At 35.0% G+C, this 25085-nt stretch overlaps 1 protein-coding gene and 1 long non-coding RNA gene across 2 annotated transcripts in view; one reads left to right on the forward strand and one right to left on the reverse strand.

Annotated features, from left to right (window-relative positions):
- LOC108540121 (uncharacterized) overlaps positions 1 to 24608 on the reverse strand; it is a 37612-nt gene extending 13004 nt beyond the window's left edge. Inside the window, exon 1 of the long non-coding RNA XR_001888591.1 lies at positions 24438 to 24608. This is a non-coding gene — a long non-coding RNA (uncharacterized LOC108540121). The remainder of the gene's footprint in view (positions 1 to 24437) is intronic.
- Positions 16019 to 16974, forward strand: LOC108540120 (olfactory receptor 2W1). Its single transcript, XM_017889091.1, has one exon. It carries the CDS (start codon positions 16019 to 16021, stop codon positions 16958 to 16960), a length of 942 nt encoding a protein of 313 aa, XP_017744580.1. The 3' UTR covers positions 16961 to 16974.
- Positions 24609 to 25085: the final 477 nt, after the last annotated feature.

Genomic DNA, 25085 nt, shown 5'->3' on the forward strand with positions numbered 1-25085 from the left:
TCTGAAATGGAGGCAGTAATTAATAGCCTGCCAATCAAAAAAATTCCGGGACCAGACAGATTCACAGCCGAATTCTACCAGAGGTACAAAGATGACCTGGTACCATTCCTTCTGAAACTATTCCAAACTACAGAAAAAGAAAGACTCCTCCCTCATTTTATGAAGTCAGTATCATCCTGATACCAAAACCTGGCAGAGATGCAACAACAACAAAAAAAAGAAAATTTCAGGCCAACATCCCTCATGAACATTGATGTGAGAATCCTCAATAAAATACTAGCAAACTGAATCCAACAGCACATCAAAAAGCTTATCCACCATGAGCTAGTTGGCTTCATCCCTGGGATGCAAGGCTGTTTCAACATACACAAATCAATAAATGTAATCCATCACATAAACAGAACCAATGACAAAAACCATATGATTATCTCAGTAAATGCAGAAAAGGCCTTCAATAAAATTCAACACCCCTTCATGCTAAAAACACTCAATAAACTAGGTATTGATGGAACATATTTCAAAATAATAAGAGCTATTTATGACAAAACCACAGCCAATATCATACTGAATAGGCAAAAGCTGGAAGCATTTCCTTTGAAAACCAGGACAAGACAAAGATGCCCTCTCTCACCACTCCTATTCAACATAGTATTGGAAGTTCTGGCCAGGACAATCAGGCAAGAGAAAGAAATAAAGGGTATGCAAATAGGAAGAAAGGAAGTCAAATTATCTCTGTTTGCAGATGACATGATTATATATTTAGCAAACCCCCCATCGTCTCAGGCCAAAATCTCCTTAAGCTGATAAGCAACTTCAACAAAGTCTCAGTATACAAAATCAATGTGCAAAAATCAGAAGCATTCCTATACACCAATAATAGACAAAGAGCCAAATCATGAGTGAACTCCCATTCACAATTGCTTCAAAGAGAATAAAATACCTATGAGTACAATTTACAAGGAATGTGAAGGACCTCTTCAAGGAGAACTACAAACCACTGCTCAAGGAAATAAGAGAAGACACAAACAAATGGAAAAATAGTCCATGCTCATGGGTAGGAAGAATCAATATCATGAAAACGGCCATACTGCCCAAAGTAATTTATAGATTCAATGCTATCCCAATCAAGCTACCATTAACGTTCTTCGCAGAATTAGAAAAACTACTTTAAATTTCATATGGAACCAAAAAAAGAGCCCGTATAGCCAAGACAATTCTAGGCAAAAAGAACAAAGCTGTAGACATCATGCTACCTGACTTCAAACTATACTACAAGGCTACAGTAACCAAAACAGCATGGTACTGGTACCAAAACAAATATATAGAGCAATGGAACAGAACAGAGACCTCAGAAATAACACCACACATCTGCACCCCTCTGATTTTGACAAACCTGACAAAAACAAGCAATGGGGAAAGGATTCCCTATTTAATAAATGGTGTTGGGAAAACTGGCTAGCCATATGCAGAAAACAGAAACTGGACCCCTTCCTTACACCTTATACAAAAATTATCTCAAGATGGATTAAAGACTTAAACATGAGACCTAAAACCATAAAAATCCTGCAAGAAAACCTGGGCAATACCATTCAGGATATAGGCATGGGCAAAGACTTCAAGACTAAAACACCAAAAGCAATGGCAACAAAAGTCAAAATCAACAAATGGGATCTAATTAAACTAAAGAACTTCTGCACAGCAAAAGAAACTATCATCAGAATGAACAGGTAACCTACAAAATGGAAGAACATTTTTGCAATCTATCCAACTGACAAAGGGCTACTATCCAGAATCTACAAGTAACTTAAACAAATTTACAAGAAAAAAAACAAACAACCCCATCAAAAAGTGGGCCAAGGATATAAACAGACACTTCTCAAAAGAAGACATTTATGTGCCCAACAAACATATGAAAAAAAGTTCATTATCACTGGTCATTAGAGAAATGCAAATCAAAACCACAATGAGTTACCATCTCACGCCAGTTAGAATGGTGATCATTAAAAAGTCAGGAAACAACAGATGCTGGAGAAGATGTGGAGAAATAGGAACGCTTTTATACTGTTGGTGGGAGTGTAAATTAGTTCAACCATTGTAGAAAACAGTGTGGCAATTCCTCAAGGATCTAGGACCAGAAATACCATTTGACCCAGCAATCCCATTACTAGGTATATACCCAAAGAATTATAAATCTTGCTACTATAAAGACACATGTACACATATGTTTATTGCGACATTGTTCACAATAGCAAAGACTTGGAACCAACCCAAATGCCCAACAATGACAGGCTGGAAAAAGAAAATGTGGCACATAAGCACCATGGAATACTATGCACCCATAAAAAATGATGAGTTCATGTCCTTTGCAGGGACATGGATGAAACTGGAAACCATTATTCTCAGTAAACTAACACAGGAACAGAAAACCGAACACCACATGTTCTCACTTATAAGTGGGAGTTGAACAATGAGAATACATGGACACAGAAAGGGGAACATCACATACTGGGGCCTGTCGGGGATTGGGGGGCTAGGAGAGGGCTAGCATTAGGAGAAATACCTAATGTAGATGACGGGTTGATGGGTGTTGCAAACCACCAGGGCACATTTATGCCTATGTAACAAACCTGCACATTCTGCACATGTATCCTAGAACTTAATGTATATTAAAAAAAAAAAAATAGTGTTACACTAACAACAAACTATTTTTAAAAGAATCAATAAAACAATCCTATTTTCAAAACATGAAAATGCTCAGGCATAAATTAAACCAAAAAGGTGAAAGATACGTATACTGAAATCTATAAGACATTGGTAAAAGAAATTGAAGAAAATAAATGGAAAAATTCCTTGTTCATGGACTGGAAGAACTAAAACTGCTAAAATAGTCATGCTACCCAAAATAATCAACAAATTCAATACAGTTCTTACCAAAATACCAATGATAATTTTCGTAGAAATAGAGAAACAATCTTAAAATTTATATGGAACCACAAAAGACTCTAAACAGACCAAGCAATCTCGAGCAAGAAGAACAAAACTGGTGGCATTATAGTACTTAATTTCAAAATATACTACAAAGCTACGGTAATAAAAGCTGTATGGTATTGGCATAAAAAGAGACACATAGACCAATACAATAGAATAAGGAATCTAGAAATAAATCTAAGTATTTACAACCAACTGATTTTCAACAAAAGTGCCAAAAACACATAATGAAAAAAGAACAGTCTCTTTAATGAATGGTGTTTGGAAAACTGGATGTCCACCTGCAGAAGAATGAAATTAGACCCTCATCTCACACCATCTACAAAACTCAACTCAAAATTAATTAAAAGCTTATACATAATGCCATAAACTTTAAAACTACAAGAAGAAAACGCAGGGGAAAACCTCCATGACACTGGCCTGAGCAATGGTTTTTTTTAGGTAATCCTAAAAGCACAGGCAACAAAAGTAAAGATAGACAAATAGAATTACATCAAACCAAAAAATTTCTGCACAGAAAAGGAAACAATCAACAGACTGAATAGACAACCCAAAGAAATATTAGCAGAAAATATTTGCAAACCATACATCTGATGTGTTTAATATGCAAAATAAATAAGGAACTCAAACAACTCAGTAGTAAGAAAATTAACAGCCTAATGAAAAATTGGACAAATGATTGAATAGACATTTCTCAAAGACATGGCCAGGTATATAAAAAATGCTCAACATCACTAATCATTAGAAAAATGCAAATTAAAACCACAATGAGATCACCTCACACATGTTAGAATGGCTATTATCAAAACAAATAAAAGATAACAATGTTGGAGAGGATGCAGAGAAAGAAAACCCTTGTTTTTTCCCTAGAAAAACAAGGTGCTTACCAGAGGCCAGGGGGTGGGGAATACAGACAGATCTTGGTCAAAGGTTACAAAATTTCAATTAGGAGGAATAAATTCAAGTGATCTATTGTACATCATGATGGCTATACTTAATAACAATATATTGTATTCTTAAAAATTGCCAAAATATTATATTTTAAATGTTCTCATCACAAAAAAGAGGTAATAAATATATTAAATAGCTTAACTTAGCCATTCCACAATGTATTCATATATCAAAACATCATGATTGTACACTGTGAAGAAATACAATTTTTATTTGTCAATTGAAAACATAAACAATCAGTTGTGTTTCTGTACAGTAACACTGAATTATCTGGAAAAACAAATGCCATTTACAATAGAATCAAAATGAATAAAATATTGGCCGGGTGCGGTGGCTCAAGCCTGTAATCCCAGCACTTTGGGAGGCCGAGACGGGCGGATCACGAGGTCAGGAGATCGAGACCATCCTGGCTAACACGGTGAAACCCCGTCTCTACTAAAAAAAATACAAAAAACTAGCCGGGCGAGGTGGCAGGCGCCTGTAGTCCCAGCTACTCGAGAGGCTGAGGCAGGAGAATGGCGTAAACCCGGGAGGCGGAGCTTGCAGTGAGCTGAGATCGGGCCACAGCACTCCAGCCTGGGTGACAGAGCAAGCCTCCCTCTAAAAAAAAAAAAAAAAAACCAAAACAAAATGAAATAAAATATTTAGAAATAAATTTAACCCTGGAGTTGATTAATCTTTACACTTAAAACTATAATATTGATGAAATATATTGAAGAAACTACAAATAAATGTTTAAAATATTTCATGCTCATGGAATGGAAAAATACTACTAAAATGTCCATAATACCCAAAGTAATTGACAGATTCAATGCAATTCTTATCAAAACTCTAATGACATTTTTCACAGCATTAGAGAAACAATTCTAAAATATGTATGGAACCACAAAAAAGAAAAAAAGAAAAAAAAACCACAAATAGCCAAAACAACTTGAACAACAACAACATAAAAGCTGAGGCATCACATTTCCTGACTTGAAACCGTATTACAGAACCATAGGAATCAAAACAGTATGATACTGGCATAAAAGCAGACACATAGACTAATGGAACAGAATCAAGACCCCAGAAATAAATCCACACATATATGGTCAACTAACTAATATTTGACAAATGTGTCAAGAATACACAGGAGAAAGGATAGTTTATTCAATGAATTGTGCTGGGAAAACTTAGTCTCTATATGCAAAAGAATAAAATGGAACCATTATCTTACATAACTCACAAATCTGATAAGGAGTTAATATTCAAAAAACCACAAGGAATTCAAACAACTCTATAGCAAAAATAATACAATAAATTGATTTTTAAATGGCCAAAGACCTGAGCAGACATTTCTCAATAGAAGACATACATATGGCCAACAGATATGTGAAATAATGCTCAACAGTACTATTCATGAGGGAAATGAAAATTAAAACCACAATGAGATCAGCTAACATATGTTAGGATGGCTATTATCAAGACAAGAGATAACAAGTATTGGCAAGGATTCAGAAAGAAAAGGAATCCTTATGCACTACTGGTGGGAATATAAATTGGAACAGCCATTTTAGAAAACAGTATGAAGGTTCCTCAAAAATCAAAACTAGAGCTACCATCTTATCCAGCAATCCCACTTCCGGGTATATACCCAAAAGAAATGAAATTAGTATGTCAAAGAGATATATGCACTCTTATGTTCAATGTAGCATCATTCACATTAACCAACACTTGGAAACAAACCAAGCATCCATCAAAAAGAAGGAAATTCTGTGCTGCAATAACATGGATCAACCTTGTGGGCGTTATGCTTAGTAAAATAAAAGAATCAGAGAAAGACAAATAGTGTATGAACTCACTAATTCATGAAATCTTAAAAAGTTGAATTCACAGAAACAGAGAATAGAATTAGAATGGTGGTTTCCAAAAGCTGGGGGAGGGGAAAATAGGGAGATGTTGGTCAGCAGATACAAGCTTTCAGTTTTAAGGCAACCAAGTTCTGGGGATTTAATATGCAGCATGGTGAATATAGTTAACAATACAGTATCTAATATTTGAAATTTGTTAAGAGTGTAGATCTTAAATATTCCCACCACAAAACAAGAAAACATATGTCAGCTGATGGATAGATTAATTAGCTGGTTTGTGGTAATCATTTCACAATATATACATATGTCAAAACATCATGTACATAGTAAGTGTATTCAATTTTTACTTCTTAATTATATCTTCATAAAGCTGGGGTGAAAAGAACAAATGTAAAACTATATTATTTTCATAAATTGCCTAAGTGTATATTTTATGATTACTATGAAAAAGGGGTTTTTTTAATTTCTATTTTTAGTTTAGATTCAGGAGGGTGTATGGGCAGGTTTATCACAAGGGTATATTGTGTGATGCTGAGGTTTGGGCTTATATTAATTCTGTCACCCAGACAGTGAATATAGTACATGATAGGAAGTTTTTCAGTCCTTGCTCCTCTCCTCCTCTCCTTCCTTTTGAAATCCCTAGTGTTTGTTGTTTCCATCTTTATGTCCATATGTACCCAAAATTTAGCTCCTTAAACTTTAAATCAAGTGAGAAGCTGTGATATTTGGTTTTCTATTTCTGCATTAATTTGCTAAGGATGATGGCCTCCAGCTGCATCCATGTTGCTTCAAAGGACATTATTTTGTTCTCCTTTATGGCTGTGTAGCATTCCATGTTGTATATGTACCACATTTTATTTATCCAATCCACCATTAATGGGCACCTAGCTTGATTCCATGTCTTTGCAATTGTGAATAGTGCTGCAATGAACATGCGAGTGCATGTATATTTTAGGTAGAACAATTTGTCTGGGGGCGGGGACACATACCCAGTGATGTAATTGCTGGGTTGAATGATAATTCTATTTTCAGGTCTTTGAGAAATTCCCAAACTACTTTCCATAGTGGCTGAACTGATTTACATTTCTACCAGCAGTATGTAAGTGTTCATTTTCTCTCTAGTCTCATCAATATCTGTCATTTTTTCACTTTTTAGTAATAGCCATTCTGACTGGTGCAAGATGGTATCTCATTGTGGTTTTGAGTGGCATTTCTCTAATGATTACTGTTTGAGCATTTTTTTTATACATTTGTTAGCTGCTTTTATGTCTTCTTTTAAGAATTGTCTGTTCATGTTCTTTGCCCATTCTTTAATGGGGTTATTTGTTTTTCTCTTGTTGATTTGTTTAGGTTCCTTATAGATTCTGGATATTACTCCTTTGTCAGATGCATAGTTTGCAAATATTTTCTCCTATTCTGTAAGTTGTCTGTTTATTCTGTTGATAGGTACTTTTGCTGTGCAGAAGCTCTTTGGTTTAATTAGGTTCCATTTGTCAATTTTTTATGTGTTGCAATTGCTTTTGAGGACTTGGTCATAAGTTCTTTGCCAAGGCCAGTGTCCAGAAGGGTATTTCTGAGTTTTCTCCCAGGATTTTTATAGTTTGAGGCTTTACATTTAAGTCTTTAATCTTTCTTGAATTAATTTTTGCATATGGTGCTTGGTAAGGGTTAAGTTTCATCCTTCTGAATATAGTTAGCCAGTTTTCCTAGCACCATTTATGGAATAGGGAGTCCTTTCTGCATTACTTATTTTTGTCGACTTTGTTCAAGATCAGTTGGGTGTAGGTATGCTGCTTCATTTCTGGGTTCTTTATTCTGTTCCATTGGTCTAAGTGCCTATTTTTGTACAGTACCTTGCTGTTTTGATTACTGTAGACTTGCAGTATAGTTTGAAGTCCAGTAATGTGATGCCTCCAGCTTTGTTCTTTTTGCTTAGGATTGTTATAGCTATTTGGGCTCTTTTTTTGGTTCCATATAATTTTAGAATCGTTTTTTCTAGTTCTGTGTAAAATGACATTGGTAATTTAATAGGAATACTGTTGAATCTGTAGATTGCTTTAGGTGGTAACATTTAAACATTTTAATTATGTTGTTGTTTCTTCCAATCTATGAGCATGGAAGGTTTTTCCATTTGTTTATGTCATCTATGATTTCTTTCAGCAGTGCTTTGTAGTTTTTTTTGTGAAGATCTTTCACTTCCTTGGTTAGAAGTATTCCTAGATTGTGTGTGTGTGTGTGTTTGTTTTAAAGGGAATTACATTCTTGATTTGGCTCTCAGCTTGAATGTTATTGATGTATAGAAATGCTATTGATTGTTGTACATTGATTTTGTATCTTCAAACTTTACTGAAGTTGTTTTATCAGGTCTAGAAGCCTTTTGGAAGAGCCTTTGGGGTTTTCTAGTCATAGAATCATAGCATAATTTGACTTCCTCTTTTCCTATCTGGATACTTTTTATTTCTCTCTCTTGCCTGATTTATCTGACTAGGACTTCCAGTACTATGTTGAATAAGAGTAGTGTCAGAATTCTTGTCTTATTCCAGTTCTTAAAGGGAATGCTTCCAGCTTTTACCTATTTGGTATGATGTTGGCTGTGGGACTGAAATAAATGGCTTTATTATTTTGAAGTATGTTTCTTGGATACATAACTTATTGAGGGTTTTTAACATGAAGATGTGTTGGATTTTATCAAAAGATTTTTCTGCAACTATTGAGAGAATCATAGAGTTTGGGGAAAATAAGGCTTAAAATATTTGATTTCATAAGTTCACGAGAAGGTAAATAGATAAATTGTTTTGGTTTTGTGTTTGCTTTTTTCCCCAAAGTATGCCAAAAATATTTTCTGATATTTCAACAAATATCATTTACAATATTTCAGATACTTTGGTAAAATATATGGTCCACCAAAAAAAAAAAATCAAACAGAGTCAAGTTTTGTGGTACACACCAGTAATCCCAGTGACTGGAAAGACTGAAATGGGAGGATCTCTTGAGCCCAAGAGTTTGAAGCCAAAATGAGCCATGATCACACCACCGCACTCCAGCCTGGGTGACAGTGAGACCCAAAAGTCAAAAGCCAAAAAAAAAGTCAAAAAATAGAAATGTAAAGGATAACATAAAAGCAGTCTCAGAAAGCTCTTTCTTGTGGGAACATACTCTTTATCCAGGCTATTTGATGATCAATATCATTAAACTCTGATCTCCATCACCACATAAATGCATTAGCATTATATTTCTTGAATATATCACCCTAGATAATCTTGACTGAATGGGATATTTAATATACACATCAGATATTGCTCTAACTGCTTTATAGTCAACAAACTTTTATTGATCCCTGTTACATGCTAGACCACCTTCCAGGCACCAAGCAGCCACTGGAAGCTAATATGACATCATCAAGGAATGCTGAGTGCAGCATTATCACAGGGCTAACAGGTCCTGACCAGTTAGTTAGTCTACGGAAATACTGGAAGACAATGTCTGTAAAATCACAAAGTAAGAAATCAACATCCACACGGAATGCTATTCCTAAAGAGAGAATGTTCCTATTTGGTGGGATGTTTTATTAAAAAAAAAAAAAGAAAAAAATCAGAAAAAAAAAAAAAACAAGCAGTGAACAAATAAACACTTTATATAATTTGGCTGATGAGCTTGTTTTCACAAAGAAAAGCAAGCTCCATTAGGTCAGGGACTTTCCTGTTTTGTCTTAGTTGTTTGCTATATTTCTATTGCTAATCAAATTTGCTGAATTGATTCGTTCAGTTATGTGGCAAACAAGGGGGATCAGATCCGTATTCGTTTGGATCTTAGGTTTTAACTGTGGGGAGATACATTTTAAAAAAACAAAATTTAGAGTGGTAAGTGCTACGAAAAACACATGGAAATGTGACGGAGAGTGGCTGGGGAGGAGGGATTTTAATTTAGATTAAGTAGTCAAGAAAGATCTCATTGAATAGATTATATCTGAAAAACGATTACAAACAAGGAGTTCAATCTGGGGACAGAATCTGCCAGGCCAATGAAATTCAATGCAAAGACCCTTTAACACCTGCAACCCTGGAATGACAAAGGCATGAGACGATTGGGAGAAGGAGGGAGGGATAAAAAGGAGCCAGGCATGGTGCATCTGATAGTTCTTGGTAAGGAGTGTGAATTTTATCCTAAGTGCATAGGAAGTCTAGAAAGATTTCAAACTGGTAAATGGAAACACTTGATTTGTGGTTTTGGTTTTCTTGGGTTTTTGTTGTTGTTGTTGTTGTTGCTTTGTTTTGTTTTTTGTTTTGAGACGGAGTCTTGCTCTGTCGCCCAGGCTGGAGTGCAATGGTGTGATCTCGGCTCACCACAACCTCCGTCTCCCGGGTTCAAGCGATTCTCCTGTCTCAGCCTCTGGAGTAGCTGGGATTACAGGCATGCGCCACCACACCCAGCGAATTGTATATTGTTAGTAGAGACGGAGTTTCTCCATGTTTATCACATTGGTCTCGAACTCCTGACCTCAGGTGATCCGCCCGCCTCGGCCTCCCAAAGTGCTGGGATTACAGGCGTGAGCCACCGCGCCCGGCCAATGTGTCGTTTTTTTTAAAGAACGCTTTTGGCCGCCATATGAAGAATAGATTGAAAGGGGAATGAATTAAAGTAGGGAAACAAGATAGGAATACATTGGGTAATCCAGGAAAAATAGGCCTAGTTTGTTAGTCATTCTAGAAATGGAGACAAGTCAAGCTTAGAATCGTTCAGATTTTCAAGATGAGGGCAGGCTAGTAATTAAGGATAACTCCTTAATTACTGGTTTCTGGCCAGAAATAGGTAGGTGTTTATATCATTTACTACAATGAGGAAGACTGGAATTAGAGCAGACTCAGTGCAATCAAGAGTTCTATTTTAGCTATGTTTAGACTTATAATTTTGTGCATGAAATTAGGCAGCTGGAACTACCTATTTGATGCTCAATGTAGAAGACTGGAAATAGACACTTGAAAGCCATCAATATGTAGATGGGATTTAAAGCCTTAAAACTATAAGATGGTATCTAGGGACACAGTATAAAAAGAAAAGAATTGAGCCCTTGGCAAGGGCATAGGAATCTCAGGACAGTGTATTTCTAAAATTTCTACATACGCCAGCCAATACAGTTACTCTGATACGCAGCCAGTTGTGGAAGCACTGCTAATAGCTTCACTTTAAATGGCTTCCATAAGTAAAGGGCTAAAGTAAGCAAGGGAAAAAAATGGTTAAATAAAAAGGAAACAGGAAAACATGTCTTGATTTATTCAAAGAGGAATGGAAAGGTCTTATATTAAAGTTTAAGGCACCAGCATCTGCTTTACAAGCTGGGTATATCCATTTCTTGACAACAAATGAAAACTTTTTAAAAAAATAATTCAAAAATCCAAAGGATTCCTCTATAATTTCTCCAGAGTAACAAATCCATGGATTTTAATCACAGAATGAGGAGCAAGGAAAAGTCACTGTGCAGGAATGTATTTAAACCAGAAATATGGGTGGGCATGACAGTTTATATACATTTTTATTTTTCAAATGAAAATTGAATATTTGCTTATGGTTGGATTGAAATTGTGAAATTAAATTATAACTGTACATCAGTTTTTAAACGAAAAGGAGAACTGTAGAAAACTTGACTAAATGGGAAGAGAAAAATACACAAGTGAAACTGAATCTCTAGTCCGTGAACAGTTTCAAGTATTCAGATGTTTCGAATCTTGATAGACAAAAATGTACCATTAGTAGATGTTATGTTTCTTATCATCATTATCATAGCATTTATAAAGAATATATATACATACATATGCATATACTATGTATATAGTATATATATTTTATATATGTATTATAATCCTAAAGGAGGATTTTCCAGATGTTTTATCAAATATCAGCATAAATTTTCCCCAAATATTTTTGCAGCACACAGACACCCTGAACTGATCGAAATTGTAATAGTTAATACTTATTTGGATGCTTATTGTGTGCTAACCAGTATTGTAGCATTTACATATATTAAACTTGTTGAATCCTTATATTTGCCCTTTAAATTATGTATTATAGTATCCCCTATTATAGATAAGAAATCAGAGGCAACGAAGATTAAGTAATTTTCCCAAGTTCACACATCTGATAACTCTAGCCACCAGGATTTCAGCCCAGAAAGTCTGGCACCACAATCCATCCATCTAACCATTACACTATACTATATCTCAAGTGTAAGATATGTTGACTACTATACAGAAGCAGATAGTTAAAATTATTTTATTGATCAGTAATGTCATCCACATTTGAACATGTATCAGGAGGCCGTCAATTCGTGCTTATGTATTTTACTAAAACCAATTATTGCTGATATGTAATTTTAATTTAAGGAAGCTGTTAAAACCTATGATTATAAGCCAGCTCACAAAAATTTTCATAGTATATACTTACTCCAGAATTTAATGTGTAAATAGTGACCTCTGAGACAACAACAAAACGAATTGTCATAGACACTGAAGTATTTGAATCACCCCTCACGGTCACCAAAACAACTGAGCAAAAATATAAATCTTATGATCCTGTTCTTATTGTTTAGAGCTTTGGGGATTAAACAGCTCTTTCAAATACAACTGTTTTGACCATGCGTATCAGAGATAACCACTAGAGGTACCTTATTTAAATGATATCTGCTCAGAGTAAGTTTAGTTCCACAATCACTATTTGTGCTTTGAATGGTAAGATTATTCTATAGTTAAGTATAATTGTAGTGTTGGAAATCTACATTATTTAAGAGTAAATTTTATTTATAATACATTCACAACCTAAGAAAATATGAAAATACATTTTCTTATTTCTTGTCCTATAGTTTTCCTTCATATTAAATAACTTTTACATCTACTAAACCTGCCCTAGTGAAATATTAGGGTATAGTGTAATTCTCCAAATGTTTCATTAGCTGGCATTTTCTATGACACTGTACTCTAGTAAAGTTAATTGGATGCAGTCCCATTGGTTTACATAATCTTTTTGATTATCTGAGTCTTCAGGTAATATTGGGAAATTTTGTTCAATTCTGATTCTGAATTATCTGGTTGCTTTTCATAATGTTTCTGTTTGGTCAAGACCTACTTGCAGGTTGATTTAAACTCAGAACAAGAAGTAAGAATTTGTGACAGGTTTCATCCTCTTACTTGAAGTCATATATTCAAGAAGGAGGAGTCCTGTTGAGAATCTCTACCCTAACACACTTTGGGAAAAGCAGAATTCACCATGGCAACCGCAGGGAAAACATGAGAAATTTACAGCCCTGGAGAAAAAATGCTTCACTGGGATCTATTTTCCATAGTGTGGACTCTACAAAAGTCGAGAAGTAGAATGGCAAAGGAACTCTCTCTGGATCGCAGTAATGTTCATCCTTAATCTCTTGGAGAAACAGTATGCCTGGGTTGGTAAAACAATTTGGAGAAAGTAGAAGAAAAAGAACTTAGATCTGTAAGGGCTGGTTTTATTTCAGAAGTCTGAGAACAAATATTGTAAATCTCTGCAGAGAAATTCTCCTTATCTAGATTGTGAAAGAAACATTAAATTTATTCTTTATTATAAGAGGAGGACATGAAGCTATTTCTTGATTTGTGATATCAAACATTTTGATCCGGCAGAAACAAAAGCGAGAAATACAGATTAAATTGAAAATGAAGAATTCAGATACTTTTTTTTAATTTTGTTTTGTTTAGTTTTTTTATTGCCATCTGTGAAATCTGTCAGTGAAATTATTTTATTCCTGAAGGTTTGTGGAGTCCTAAAGGGACTCGGATTTTACTTATCCATTTCTAAATCTTCATATTGCATGAAAAATTTATTGAAGATTTTCTCTATGTCACTTTTTAATAGGGCAGAAGGAGGACTTTTATTCTTTCCTGACTTAATCTTTCTACAGACTATGTAATAATGAAAATAGTAAGAAATTAACAGCTATGAATATGATTTTAATTTTAAAAAATTTCAGGTTCCAGGTTTTTATATAATTAAACTGGAAGCCCTGCTTTATTCAGAAGTTATTATACACATCGAGTCTGTTAATATAAATAAGTATTAATTATTCATGCCCCTGCTCAGACATTATGGAACTTTAATGGGGTGTGACAGCTTGAAATATCTTTCAGAGAATTATTTTTCTTTCTATCCAATTTGATCAATGGCAGAACACAGAATCAAATCGTAATTTTTGAAAAGCTAATGCTAAGGAAATCACAAAATGATTTTCTCAAAACGGCTATTTCAACCACTATCTCCAGTTAGTCTCATAAACGTATCCACTTTTGAATCATGGCCACAGTTGGAAGTAATTTCTTAATAATATTCAAAAAAATTTTGAAATGGCATAACAAACAGAAAAGCACAACTTTTGTACTACATCTATATAAAGAGAGAGAGAAGCACGAGTTTGATATTTATCTGGGTTTTGTTTGTTTTTGAGACAGGTTCTTGCTCCAGCACCCAAGGTGGAGTGCAGTGGTGCAATCATAGCTCACTACAACCTCGACCTCCTGGGCTCAAGTGATCTTCCTGCCTCAGCCTCCTGAGTAGCTGGGACTATAGAAGCATGCCACCACACCTGGCTAATGGCTGTTATTTTTTAACCAAATGTTTTATTTTAGCTTTTTGACCACTTTATTGAAGTATGACTGACATACCAAAGCAGTACACATTTAATGTATACAACTTAATGAGTTTGAAGGTGAGTATATACCTGTGAAACCATCACCACAATCTATGCCATATATACATCCATCACCTCCAACAGTTTCCTCCCACCTTCTTTATTGTGTTTGTGTATGTGTGTGCATGTGATGAGAACACTTAACATAAGATCTACCCTCCTCACAAAATTTTAAGTATACAATATAGTATTTCTTAAATGTAGTGGAAAGTGGCTGACAAGTTTTAAGGAGATGGATGACATTATTTTATCAAACGTTGTAACAATGTAAAGGCATAAGACTGGATGCAAGGACTGGATGCAAGACTATTGCCAGAATCCAGAAAAGAAATCATAGTGGTTTGGATTAGGGTAGTGGTGGTAGGGATTTTTTAAAGTGAAAGGATAATTAGCATATATTTTTGCATCCAAATTTACCAGTTTTGGTGATGAGTAAGGTGTTAAGGATGAGAAAGACAAAGCGTCCAAGGGTAAATACCAGATGTCCTACAAAACAAAGTAGGAGATCACAGGTGCTTAGTCACTAAGATATGAAAAAAGAGGAACAATCTTTCCTCATTCTTTTGTAAGTTATATTTTTAATGAACAAACAATAATCATATATGTTTATGGGGTACCATATAATGTTTTAATATATGTTTATAATGTGTAATGATTAAATCAGGCTAATTAACAAACCCATCACCTAACATACTTATTTTTTGTGGTGAAAACACTTAAAATCTACTCTTAGTAATTTTGAGATCATGCACTATTGTTTATTGTAGTCACCATTCTGTGAGATCACTAAAGCTGGTTCCTTTTTTCTAACTGAAACTTAGTACCCTTGATCAACATCTCCCCTTTTCCCATCCATCTCCTGCCCCTACTCTCTACTTCTATGAGTTCAACTTTTTTGGATTCCATATATAAATGAAATAATGCAGTATTTGTCTTTCAGCTTACTTCAGTTAGCATAATGTCCCCAGGTTCAGCCTCCAGTTTACCACATCTTTTCCTCATCCTACCATTAGCCCAGTACTTAAATTTTACAGGTGAATTTACTGATCAAATAAAAGAATATGTTCATTTTATCAGGCTAACTAGCTTATAAAGAATCATAGGGTCATTTTAGAACCAGCGTCTATTTCAAACTTTCAAATCTACACGTGAGATAATTCAGACCTCAAGTTTAAAAGTGAACTCCCCATGGTCACCTGGATTTTTTTAAAAATCTAATATTAAACTCATTGCCATAAAAGAATCTACGACAAATAGCAGATTTCTTGGCTGTAATTTTTACTTTTATCCATTAAATTTTTTCAATTAGTAACATAAATTATCTCCCTTTGTTTAGTTCTGTATTTTATCAAATTGTTTAGATAGTTCATGTTGACAAATTGTTTCTTCCTCTTTTCCTTTTCTTCTTCCTCTCCCTCCTCCTCCTCCTCTACCTCTTCTTCCTTCTTCTTCCTTCTCCTTATCCTCCTATCATCATCTACCTCCTCCTCTTCTCACTCTAGGATTTAGACATTGAAGGACTATGGACCAAAGAAATTATAGTTCTTTACATGGTTTTATTCTGCTTGGCTTCTCTGACCATCCAAAAATGGAGATGATCCTGTCAGGAGCTGTCGCCGTCTTCTACTTAATTACATTGGTGGGTAACACAGCCATCATTCTCGCATCTCTCCTGGATTCCCAGCTTCATACACCAATGTACTTTTTCCTCAGAAATTTATCTTTCCTAGATCTATGTTTCACAACCAGCATCATCCCTCAGATGCTGGTCAACTTGTGGGGACCTGATAAGACCATCAGTTATGTGGGCTGTATCATCCAACTCTATGTTTACATGTGGTTGGGCTCAATTGAGTGCCTTCTCCTGGCTGTTATGTCCTATGATCGTTTTACAGCTATATGTAAGCCTTTGCATTATTTAGTAATTATGAACCCACATCTATGTCTAAAGATGATTATCATGGTCTGGAGTATTAGTATGGCCAATTCTGTAGTACTATGTACACTCACTCTGAATTTGCCCACATGTGGAAACAACCTTCTGGATCATTTCTTGTGTGAGTTGCCAGCTCTGGTCAAGATAGCTTGTGTAGACACCACAACAGTTGAAATGTCTGTTTTCACTTTAGGCATTATAATTGTCCTCACACCTCTCATCCTTATCCTTATATCCTATGGCTACATTGTCAAAGCTGTGCTGAGAATGAAGTCAAAAGCAGGCCAGAGAAAAGCAATGAATACCTGTGGATCTCATCTTACTGTAGTGTCTATATTCTATGGAACTATTATCTACATGTACCTGCAACCAGGTAACAGTGCTTCCAAAGACCAGGGCAAGTTCCTCACCCTCTTTTATACCATCATCACTCCAAGTCTCAACCCGCTCATTTACACCTTAAGAAATAAGGACATGAAGGATGCCCTGAAGAAACTGATGAGATTTCACCACAAATCTACAAAATAAAGAGAAACTGCAAGTCATAGAAAAAGACTAAAGTTAATAAGGCAATTAAATATGTTTTCTAATTTTCTTTAATTTTTACAAAGGCAAGTAATTCCTACATCATAGAGATCAATAAATATAATTATTATATACAAACATTTTGTAGATGCAAACAAAATTACAACCATTCTACTTAGCTCCTTTATGTCCCTAATCATTGGTATATCATCAGATAAAACAGATCATTAGAAATTTTATTTTTGCTTGAAATATAACACAAATGGATGTAAACATAAATGTGAATGCATTTAATTTATTCTAAAACCCCATAGCAACTGTTTTGGTTATCTAGTTTTGTATTTTCAATGTTAATCCATGCCTCTTCCAAAATATGGACCTGAGTAAATGGCTTCATATGCATTATGGTGTGTATATTAAGTAATATACAAATAATGTTCATTCTATTGGAGCTTGAGAAAAAAGATATATATACACAATAATGATTGTGTACACCCAATCTTTTGTAATGCCACCTAAATATTTATTTGTGTTTGATGAAAACAGTGCAGTTTATAAGACAATTGTCATAAGCCCCATTTAAAACAATTCACTTTTTTTTCAATGAAATTTCAAATCTGTATCTTGAGTAAAGGGTCTTTGTTACTTAAGTCTATTACTACTCTATCATAATACAAGGAAGCCACAAATTAAAGGGTTTTAAAGGTAATGACACAGTCTTATCCATTTATCTTTCATTCATGAAATATTTATTCCATGATTGTCTCAACTTAATGGAAAGATAATATGATTAGTTTGAAACCAGTTAGGCTTTTGGCATACATCTGTGGAACTGGGGAATTTATGTGAATTTTTAGAAATGTGGTAATGTTTATATGTAGTGGAATTTCATAAAAGAATAAATCTTTTTATTTCTATTTATCATAACATAATATTTAGCTTTTATGGGACAATGTGATTACTTTCTAAACTTTTATTTCTGCCATGATCTGGTACCTTTCTCTAAAAGTGCCCATTATTTAATAATAGTGGTCAATTTAGATAGATTTAGAAAGATACATTGCTAGAATCTAAAAATATGTAGTTTCTCTTCCATCATGTCATCTTTAATGATGAGGAGCACAGCACCAGAATTTTGAGTTGTCCCTTTGTTTGGCGTACCACTGGTTTTCACAACGTCAATGATATGTAAGATCAGTAGAGATAGGAATTATGCCTTTCTTTTGTGAAGCAGGAGAGGGGATCTTTGAAAGTGAAGGCTGGAAAGAGAACCTGTCTAACCCCTCAACCTGGCATTTCCTCAAGAAAATGCTAGGGAAGAAAACAAAGGGACAAGGAGGATCTAGAAGTTTATTTCCTTAAAACTAACTTTATAACCCTACAAAATTATCTGCATCCCAGAACGTGTCCCCCTGTTGAAGTCCATTGTCTTAGACTATGGTTCTCTTAACAAGCCATGCAAATCTCTATGAAGGTTCAAATTGCATTGTTTTGTAACCATTATTTATAGAACTGATAAGCCTCTAGCCAATGTAATTATAAGTTCCTTGAAAGCATAATTTTGTATAGCTCTTTCTCGATTCACCATCATATAATAGGGTTCCATGACTCTTAGTAGGCATTAAATATTTTAACAATTTGGATGAATTTTCAGTGTTCATTCAAATGTTTGTAAACAGGGCAAAATCATCTTCTTCTCATTTTAACTAAAAAACAATACAAAATATGAGTTAAGCAGAATATCCCAAGCCTTCAAAAACATGTCCTAGAAAATTTCAGAATGTCTTACCTTGACCTGCATCATAATGATGCTTAACTACTGTGGTGGAGAACCAGTCTCAAAGGGTTTAACAATATTCAGAAACTAAGTCAGCTCTCTTAGATATTATATCCATAAATCATCTCTTACTTATCACATTTATCTTTTTCTAAGATTAGCCCTTGGCCAGGGCAGGAAAATGTTTCTGCCACTCACAAAATGCCCAGTAAAAAGGTAATTTTCAAAACCACATATGCCTAGTGTCAGAAAAATGCAATATAATACAATCAAGTTTATTCCATATTTCCTTTTCATATGGACATCTCCAGATTCTTCCACAAGAAGTTCCACTCTGATTGGTCCCAATTAACCACAATGTGGTAGATACTGACTGGTTCAGACAAGGAAATTCATAATGATTTATGATTAAAGATAAAAGCAACCCTTCTAACTGAGTCAACCATCACAACTTGAGGAGTGGGGGACTAAGGAAACCATAGCAGAAAATGGACATAATAACTCCCCTCAGTGCAAGTAAATGGCTAATTCTTTCAATACTTCTCTTCTTTAGAAGACTATAATCTAAAAAATACATTATTCAAATTCAGAGAATCACAAATATCTTCAGAAAATGAAATGCCATTTTTACTATAACTGTTTACATTCATAACAGTTCTTAATTTTCTCTCACTTCTTAAACAAAAACCTATCATAAATGGGTTCAAGTTGAAGATGCTATGATATGTAATTGTCATATAGTGATGAATTTTAAAGTACAGAAACTACTAGAGGTCAAATACATACACACCCACATATTATCTAATTCTAATCCCATAATTTTAATTGATGTGTTTGAGTATCTTTGCAAGTACATACATTTACCTACTTTACCATGAATATATTTTTAAGAAATGTATTGACATGTATTATTGAAGTATGTTGCATAAAATGATATGGCATATCAAATTTTCAAACACATTATAAAAACTAAGTTAATTATTAGTTGGTAACTTTTTTCAAGCAATACCTGGGTATAGATGCTGATAATTTATAATTCTAAATATGTACCCAACTTACTGAAGTACATTGATTCATTTTATCACTTTTATAGATACCAGTTCATCCAGGTTTCTGGCATTTCTGATATTGTTTTTTGTATTAATACATAAGTTAAATTTTAAAACTCCATCTACTTTCTGAAGAAATTGTGATACTCTTCATTGCATTTCTGGAAATTATTTTCTATGGGAGAAGGATTTTATTATTTTGAAGATTTTTGTTTAAAATACTGCTCCTGATACATTTTTAACCTCCTCTCACAGTTGAGTCCCTGTGGTCACTGTCCTCACCAATTTCTACTATGAGAAACAGCTTCTTGTCCGCTTAAAGACTATTTCTTGTCCTCTTACCAGTGAACCAAGTCTATTTTCTTTTATTCTCTAAAATACCACTAACAAATGGGGGATGCAGTTAGTAGGATTTTCATAAAGAACTGGGAATAATAAAGGAGGATTATACTGCAGGATAAAAAGGAAAACATTGCCTAATGAATATTTGACTTCTTAAAATTCCTTAGCAATCCCTACCACAGAGCTTTGCTCTCTGGGTGTCTGTTTTTTTTTAGGTCCCCCTTGCTCCATGTTTTGGAAATCTTATTTACTTTTGGCCCCAACTTCTATTCCAATCTGTCTTTGTCTCTGACCTAGGACCTCCGATTCTTTCAACTGTAGTGTCTGTGAAGGAATGCTGTCCCTATCACTTAGAGAGTAATATTTGTCTGGCTCTATCTTCTATAAACACTAGAATAAGGGGTACAGATACACTCACTTTGCATTAGAAAATAGTTAGAATTTGTTGTTTTAAGTAAAAGAACACCTTTTCTTCTTCTGCTGCTGCTGCTCCATTCCTCAGAACCCAGATGCAATTAAAACAATTCCAATCTTCTATTTTTCCCCATTACATCCCTTAACTAAAGAGTGTACAATTTTGATCCATGTGATTATAAGGAGCACATATTTGGTGTTATTACTAAGAAGCTTTCTGTATTAATAACGCATATTTTTAGCTCACACTTTTAGAATTTAATTATACAAACCTTTCCTACAATTCAGTGATTTATCTTTATTTTGATGTCTTGAATAGAAATGAACAAGTTTATGTTTCAATGAATAAAATTTTGAAATCAAAACATAATACACTTTTGAAACTATCTAGGTGGAGAAGTAACATGGAAAGGATTTTTTAAAAGAAGCTACTTCCATGTCCTGAAAACCTGAGTAATATTTAATGTAGAGTAATAGTGGAGAAAATTTTCTAGTACCAATAAGTACCCATTTATGACTATGTGGGTCCATTCCCAACACTGAAGCAATTCCAGTACCTGTTTTCACTATTTGTACTCCCAAATTCCAAATCACTGTGTAGAAATTAATTCTACTAGGCAATTAACTCTAGGTCAATTTTATCCTCTTTGAAGTTAGTTGGATGGAAATGTTCCTTGGTAGTTCTTTTTATTTATGTTCTATTACCAATCTCACTATTCTTCATAGACAAGTTTCGTCAGAAAAAAACTTTGTCATGATAACTGTAGTATACTTTAAAACACTTTGTCAGGCAATTGATATAAGTGCATTTATTCATTCAAATATTACATTCTATGGACATGAGTGGCTCTAATCAGTAATTGTACACTATTAGATGGGGAAGTCAACTAGCATTTAGTCAGAAAGGCTGCCCTCCAAGGCAGCTACCACAAGCCCTTCAGTTATCCACCTTTTGGTCAACATCTGATACCTAGCCAATTCACATAATAATTGAGGTTTAAATCCGTTATCATCCTGAAATTAATGGCACCAAATATATGAGGGTTATCTAACATATTTTAGAAACATTCTCTATTCTTATATGAAGGGCATAAGAACCTAGCCAGATGTGTAGCCTAAACTTTAGGGGTAGTGCCCAAGACTTGTTCCCTAAATGGGCCTGTGTCCAGCCATGGATAAGTTCCACTTTCTCGATGTTGACATGAAAGTAAAACCCTACTACTGTTATCTTATCTTCTTCAAATACACCTTTTATACAAGATAGTATTGGAGTATCTTAAAGGAGAGTTGTGGATTTATTAAATTTACAGAGCAGATGACATAAACTATCTTATGCTAATGTCTGGTTAACGAATCTCGATATGCATGGCAGAATTTGATCAGAGTCACTTTCATCATAACTGGGACATAAGATTATGGTGGTAAATGCTAACCATATATATGCCCACCTCACCTTTTTTAGGCACTATGATTAACTACCAAAAATGACCCTGGTGTCGAACATGACCAAATTGGGTAAGGCTAGCTCAAAACACGCTCTATTTCTCTCATTACACACTATTCATTACTTCTTAATTTGTTGCACCTTGCTTTTAGTCCCTCTGAACTAAAATGTTTAAGAGCAAATATCAACAAGAGTTTCCACTGTTATTTTACATTAGCTGAAAGATACAGGTATATCCCCCAAAAAATTAAGAAGAAAGAAAACTATCATTATTTTAAGATAACAGAATCCACTCCATTTTTAATACAAAAAATAAATAAGGAAGTTGTTAGAGATCCCTATAGATTCAGTGAAAAAGAAATATACAAAATAAATATTTAAAATCTTCTGCACAGCAAAAGAAACTACCAACAGATTAAACAGACAACCTGCAAAATAGGAAAAAATATTTGCAAATTAAGCATACAACAAAGGTCTAATATCCAGAATCTATAAGAAATTTAGACAAATCAACAAGCAAAAACAACCCCATTTAAAAATGAGCAAAGGACAAGAACCGACACTTCTCAAAAGAAGACATACACATGGCCAAAAAGCATATGAAAACATGCTCAATATCACTAATAGTTACAAAAATGCAAATCAAAACCACAATGAAATACCATCTCACACCAGTCAGAATGGACATTATTAAAAAGTCAAAAAATGACAGATGTTAGCGAGGTTGCAGAGAAAATGGAATACTTACATACTGCTGGTGGGAATTTAAATTAGTTTAGCCACTGCGGAAAACAGTTTAGAGATTTCTCAAAGAACTCAGAACTACCATTTGACATAACAATCCCATTACTGGGTATATACCCAAAGAAATAAAAATTGTTCTACCAAAAAGACACATGCACTCGCATGTTCATCACAGCACTATTCACAATAGCAAAGACATAGAATCAACCTAGATACCCATCAGTGGTGGACTGGATAAAGAAAATGTGGCATATATACACAACGGAATACTATGCAACCATAAAAGGAATAAAATCATGTTCTTTGCAACTGCATGGATGGCAGCTGGAGACCATCATCTTAAGTGAATTAATGAAAAAGAGAAAACCAAATGTCACATGTTCTCACTTATAAGTATGAGCTAAACACTGAGTACACACGGACACAAAGGGAACAATAGACACCTGGACCTACCTGACGGTGGCGGGTGAAAGGAAGGTGAGGGTTGAAAAACTACTGATTGGGTACTATCCTCACTATCTGGGTGACAAAATCATTTGAACACCAAACCTTAGCAAAACACAATTTACTCAAGTAACAAACCTGCATATGTACCCCTAAACCTAAAATAAAAGTTAAAAAAGAAAAAAAAATTAATTTAAAATATACATATATAACTCTAACAACAATAAGCAATGAGTAATTAAATAAAATGATATCAATAAAGATAAACTTAACAAGATATGTTGAACATTTTAAAGTATTATTAATCTTTACCAAAAAAAGGGGAAAACAAAATGCCACATTCTTCAAAAAACAACTATTTTAAATATAAATTTAAATGCAGACATTTTCAATAATTGTCTGCATTGTGTTTGGATTGTAACAAATTGATTTCAAGATTTATTTGATCTAATTACAGCTTAGAAGAATCAAACCATTTTCATAAACTAATAATAAGCAAGGATATGCTCTGGCCAGCACTGAAATACTATCAATATTACTAAGAGTTTGATTCGGGGTCAGGAGCAGTGGTTCCTGCCTGTAATCCCAACATTTTGTAAGGCCTAGGCAGGAGGATAGTTTGAACTCAGGAGTTGGAGACCAGCCTAGGCAACAGAGTGAGATCCTTGTCTCCACAAAAAAATCAAAAAAATAGCCGGGCGTGGTGGCCCACGCCTGTAGTCCCAGTTACTCGGGAGGCTGTAGTGGGAAGACTACTTGAGCCTGGGAAGTCGAGGCTGCAGTGAACAGAGATTGTGCCACTGCACTCCAGTCCGGGTGACAGAGTGAGGCTCTGTCTCAGAAAAAGAAAAAGAGTTTTATTTGCAGATGATTGAAACAACATTGCCTCAAAACAGACCCTAGTGCATTTTACATTAGAATATTAAATACAAAAGGAATGACATTACAGATTAGTGTGTGATGAAGGCCTATTTGTTGATCAGTGTGGGAAAACTGATGAAAGATCTAGAAATAAAATTTGTCAGTAAAAACAATACCTAAAAAACGTACATTACTAAAAATTTCAAATTGATTTAAAAATGTGGAGAGTTCCAGCAGAGATCCCAGTCCTGAAGCAGCGGCGAACCTCTCTTCCCCACCCCACCTCGGTGACCTGGTGGCCGCCGGGACACGGCGCCTTTGGATGGCGGCGGGTGTGCCGGGCGGGAAGAACCACGCGGAGGCTGCTGGGGCGCAGGGCCCGCGAAGGCGGAGCTAGGGACTGACCTGGCCTTCTCTTTAGGCCACGGCGCCGCAGATCGGGTCTTCAGGACGCCTCTCTGTCCCAAATGGGCGAGACCTACCTGGTCCTGATGGCAACGGACAATGGCCTTAACGGCCGGAAGGTGAGCGGAGTCCCGGATGAGGACGGGTGGAACGGTAGCATCCATGCGGCGGCTGGCCTTCCTTCTACCAGACCTTGATGTGGGATGAGTGAAATGGAGTAACAGGCCACATTTGGCGCTCTGGAGATGCCCACCATGCTTTGGGAAAATTTACTGGCATTTATAGAATGACTTTGTGTATAATATGGGAAAGCTGCTCTCAGCTTCCCCCAAAACTTTTACAAGGAAACATTTGCCACATCTAGCCCTTCCAGATGTGTACAGGTTACCGACATATGATAGAGTTAGCAAATCACATATCGTGTAAATTCCCATTTATTTTTAAAAAAATAGAAAATAGATGTCTTCTGGAAATGACTTTTTGAAATTGAGTTGTTGGACCACCTCTGGAAGCAGTAACAGGAGCGGACACATCCACATTTGTTTAGTGCGTTAGAGGACGTGGAGCAGAACAACTGAGAAGGAAGAGAAGAGGGTTCTGTATCAGACTCATCAGATTTAGAAGATATTTTCACATTCTTTCCATTGT

The sequence above is a fragment of the Rhinopithecus bieti genome, unplaced genomic scaffold (genome assembly GCF_001698545.2).
Source record: "Rhinopithecus bieti isolate Rb0 unplaced genomic scaffold, ASM169854v2 scaffold_18466, whole genome shotgun sequence".
Classification (NCBI taxonomy): domain Eukaryota; kingdom Metazoa; phylum Chordata; class Mammalia; order Primates; family Cercopithecidae; genus Rhinopithecus; species Rhinopithecus bieti.